This window comes from Littorina saxatilis, unplaced genomic scaffold (assembly GCF_037325665.1).
Source record: "Littorina saxatilis isolate snail1 unplaced genomic scaffold, US_GU_Lsax_2.0 SUPER_12_unloc_2, whole genome shotgun sequence".
NCBI classification, from domain to species: domain Eukaryota; kingdom Metazoa; phylum Mollusca; class Gastropoda; order Littorinimorpha; family Littorinidae; genus Littorina; species Littorina saxatilis.
Window position 1 is genome coordinate 81523 of NW_027125700.1, and position 4365 is coordinate 85887.

Below are 4365 nucleotides of genomic sequence, written 5' to 3' on the forward strand. Positions count from 1 at the left end.
GATGCTAAACTTTTTCTTGTTTTTTGTAAATATGTTTTGGACAAGAGGCGAAGCCTTCAAGGCTCACGTAAGAAATCGACAAACAGTAACACAAACTCAATCACTCCGTCACACATACACACACCAAGGGCGGATCAATTCACTTTGGAGGGGGGGGTTACAAAATGACTGCGAAGATAGAAGTTGACGGCGCCGAAGGCGCCTAAGCCTCTAGGGGGGTCCGGGGGCATGCCCCCCCCCCCCCCCCCCGGACATTTTTGTTTATCCAAAGAAGCAAAATAGAGCTATCTGGTGCATCCTGAGCCAATAAATTACCTCTTTTTTGGGGTGGTGGGGGGGTTACGTAACCCGTGTAACCCCCCCCCCCCAGATCCGCCCTTGCACACACACACAGTAAGCATAGGTGACAATGTGCAAGAAAGCGAGACACTAGATCTAGATCTGTCTTTCTTTATTTGGTGTTTAACGTCGTTTTCAACCATTCAAGGTTATATCGCGACGGGGAAAGGGGGGAGATGGAATAGGGGAAAGGGGGGAGATGGGATAGAGCCACTTGTTAATTGTTTCTTGTTCACAAAAGCACTAATCAAAGAATTGCTCCAGGGGCTTGCAACGTAGTACAATATAATTATAACCTTACTGGGAGAATGCAAGTTTCCAGTACAAAGGACTTAACATTTCTTACATACTGCTTGACTAAAATCTTTACAAACATTGACTATATTCTACACAAGAAACACTTAACAAGAGTAAAAGGAGAAACAGAATCCGTTAGTCGCCTCTTACGACATGCTGGATAGCATCGGGTAAATTCTTTCTCGTCCCAACCAATAAAAATTATGGGACTCCCCCTAACCCGCGGGGGGTAGATCTGTCTGTCTGCATGTAGCCTACTTACAGGGACACGACTACCAATGGCCGATTTCGACGAAAAAACTAGTCTCGGCCCGCTCAAAATAACAATGACCGAGACTTTCAGTAATTCCTTCGCGTGACGTCTAACCCTCTTACGCCATAATGTGACGTCTTCAAATGTTAAAGTTTCTTCCACAGACATACACACGCACACACGCACACACGCACGCACAGACAGACAAAGTTACGATCGCATAGGCTACACTTACGTAAACCAAAAATTGATTTTGAAATTGCTATGATTTTTCACAAAAGTTAAAATCATAAAAAGCTTTAATTCAATAACATTTCACTTTACGTGGACTTAACTGCAAACAGCTGGTGTGGACAATTAATTTGTGGGAGTGACTGATAAGAATGGAACGAGCGGAAGAGTGCGTGTTCAGTACATGCCGATGGACAGTAACCAGCTGTAATTCAGTTTGTTACCACATGCCCTTACACAAAAGGCCTCTTGCTGTGTGCCAGCTGCTAACGGTGATGAGAGGGACGTCCCCAGGAGTGTCTCTCTTGTCCTGTTCCTGCAGTTTTACCGATTGGAACATTTCCGAAAAGCTCCCGATGGAAGTTGAAGAACCCTCAGTCGAACGGACTCGAACCCGGAGCATGTTATTATTATCTCCTCTCGCGTCTGCAGCAGCTGCATTATACACTATTTCAGGCTAATGGACATGGATATCACCCTCCGAGGGGGTTTCACTCACTTCCTCGAAAGCTGCTCGGACATCTTCCGCCCGAAAGTCTGTGAAGGCCTCTTAAGCAGTTAGGACAGCAGTTTGGACAGTGACCTAGTCACCAGGCGTGCCGGGGAGCAAGTCATGGGAGGAGAAAAGCCCTATGGTCGTCTGCGTGCTGCTGCCCGTGATGGCAGGGACGTCCGCAAAAAGAGTCTTTTCTGTCCTGATTCAGCAGTTCAAAAACGGTCTCGAAGGATGTGAAAGGGTTCTCAGGCGACGAACCTATGGAGGTTGGAGTGACGACAACATCGGGTGAGGTTTGTGGATGACTTACATCCATGTTCTCATTCTTCCAGGTCGCATCTTCATCCAAGTAGGCAACAATTTCTGAGAAGGTAATATCGCCACCCAGAAGCTCGGAGGAGATTTTATTCGCTTCCTCGAAAGCTGCTGGGTCTTCGTCTGTCTGTGAAGCCTTCTTTCAGCGACGCCCCGCTAGCCATGGTGTGCTCGCCCAGCTTGCCAGCATAGACGCTGAGCCAGATCCTGCGGTGCTTGATGGAGGCGGGTCCCCACATCTCGCTGGGCGTGGTGGCGGCGCGCAGCCTCTGCAGCAAAGTTCCGGAGCGGCGCAGCAGGCTGTAGATCGCGGCCAGCGGTATGGGCAGCAGCGTCAGGCAGGACAGTCCCAGCCCCAGTAGGTGGCCCCTGTGGTCCACACGTTCCGGCTGCTCCATCCCAATGAACTCCAGCACGCAGATGAAGACCAAACAGGCGGGGCTCAAGACCAGCCAGCAGGCGCTTAGGTAGTACTTGCCCCAAGCCCAGGGCACGCAGTGCAGCACGTCGAGTCCTATCATCACCTCCACGTCCACAAGGAAGTGACGCAGTCCGTACACCCACGACACTGCCGTCACTGTCAACAGCGACATAATGAAAATGTTGAAAGAGAACAGGTAGTAGTTCAAGATGTTGACAAAGATCAGCCCCGCGTCGGTCACCATGGGCAGGCAGACCAAGAAGTACACCATGCACATCAGCACGCGCGTGGGCTTGGGATGGATGCGGGTGAAGGGGAACAGGTCGTAGAGCGCGCCGAGGAAAACCTGCAAGGTGCCGATAGAGGTGGACAAGGCCAAGCAGAAGATCATCAGGTAGTAGATGCACGACAAGAACTGGCCATATTTCTGCCGCGTGAGGGCGGCAGGATAGATGACGAAGACCAGAGTGGTGCCGCCTGCATCCAGCTGATCTAATTCGATGTCCATCAGCTGGGACACGTAACCAAGCGACGTGAAGACGACGAAGCCACTCATGAAGCTGACGGAGGCGTTGGCTATGGCCAAGATGACGGCGTGCAGCACGGGGTCTGAGTTGAAGACGTTGTAGCTGGCCAGGCCGACTAGCGTTGAGACAGAGATGGAAAGCGTGTAGAATACCTGCCCCATAGCCATCTCCCACACAGTGACCTCTAACAGCTTGGACAGGTCCGGGGTCAGGTAGTACGTGATGCCTTCCATGGCGCCGTCCAGAGTGAAGCCGAAAACAAAAAGAATGAGGAGAACCACTGTACTGTAGATCATTGTCAAGCATTCCATCTTGATCAAACTCTTTAACCCTGTGATCACAGACAAACACATCATGGACCAGATAAAGAAGAGGCATCCGACCAGCTCCATGTTGAGCTCGCCCAGGTGGGTCAGACCCACGCCCTCCTTGTCCACGCCCAGGACTTCGTTAAGCAAGTAATCCTGGGCCGGGAGGACGCGATCGATGCCGTTCTCCGTGGCCAGGCTGACGTTCCATAGGGCGGTGATGCGTTTTGGGATGACGCTGGTATTGTAGCACGCTCCGTCCTTCTCCGCCACCCAGCCTGACGCGGTGCAGGCCGACACGTTGGAAGGGATCAGGTAGTCCCAGCAGAAGTCCGTGGCCCACTTCCTATCACACTCGGCCCACGGTAGTTTGCTCGTGAATGACTTGAAGAAGTAGAGCAGGGACCAGGACGTAATGACGCTATAGTAAGTATTGTATAACAGTGAGATCACAAGTGTGGAGAAACCCACACCCTCGAAGAGCGGGCAGAACTCGTAACATCTTGCAGGCGACCTGCTTGTAAACTGTCCCAGCACGAGCTCCATGGAGCACAGCGGTATGCCCACCAGCACCATTATCAGAAGGTAAATAAGCAGGAAGGCCCCGCCCCCGTTTGAGTGCACGAGAAAAGGAAAGCGCCACAAATTGCCAAGACCTACGGTGCTAGAGATTAGGGTCACCAAGTAGTACAGGTTGTTTCCCCATCGTCCTCGTGTGTGCGTGTCTGGTGCTATAGATCTATTTAAACAGGGAACGACAAGACGTCTCAACATTTTGAACTGTCCCGCCGTGCACTCTCTGGTGTTGTAGATCTATTCCAGTACCAGAAGTCTTCGACAACGTTCAGTGAACCAGAGTGAACGCAATGTTCATGCGTTATTGGTTCTTTGTTTTAAACGTCCCTTCAGCCTAGTTGCTTGGCTGTGCGGAACCGATCCAAGTTAGATTCCTTTCTCAGTTTACAATGGTGGTCTCCGTGCTGGAAAATATTTACATCTGGGCCTATCACAGTAAAATGAAGAATGTATGTAGTAAGCTCACGTTTTTTCACTCCTGTTACTTTTAATCTGGTTGACAAATCTGTTCAAATTATATCAAACAAGTTACTGATATGCCTATCACATTCACTTGATTGTCGAATCTATAATAGAGGACACGCAGGTGTGTCTCTGCACAA

General features: G+C 50.4%; 1 protein-coding gene across 1 annotated transcript; it reads right to left on the reverse strand.

Moving 5' to 3' along the window:
* Positions 1-1136: 1136 nt before the first annotated feature.
* LOC138954172 (sodium- and chloride-dependent glycine transporter 1-like) lies at positions 1137-4365 on the reverse strand. The gene has a single exon (XM_070326075.1). It carries the CDS (start codon positions 3959-3961, stop codon positions 2021-2023), a length of 1941 nt encoding a protein of 646 aa, XP_070182176.1. The 5' UTR covers positions 3962-4365; the 3' UTR covers positions 1137-2020.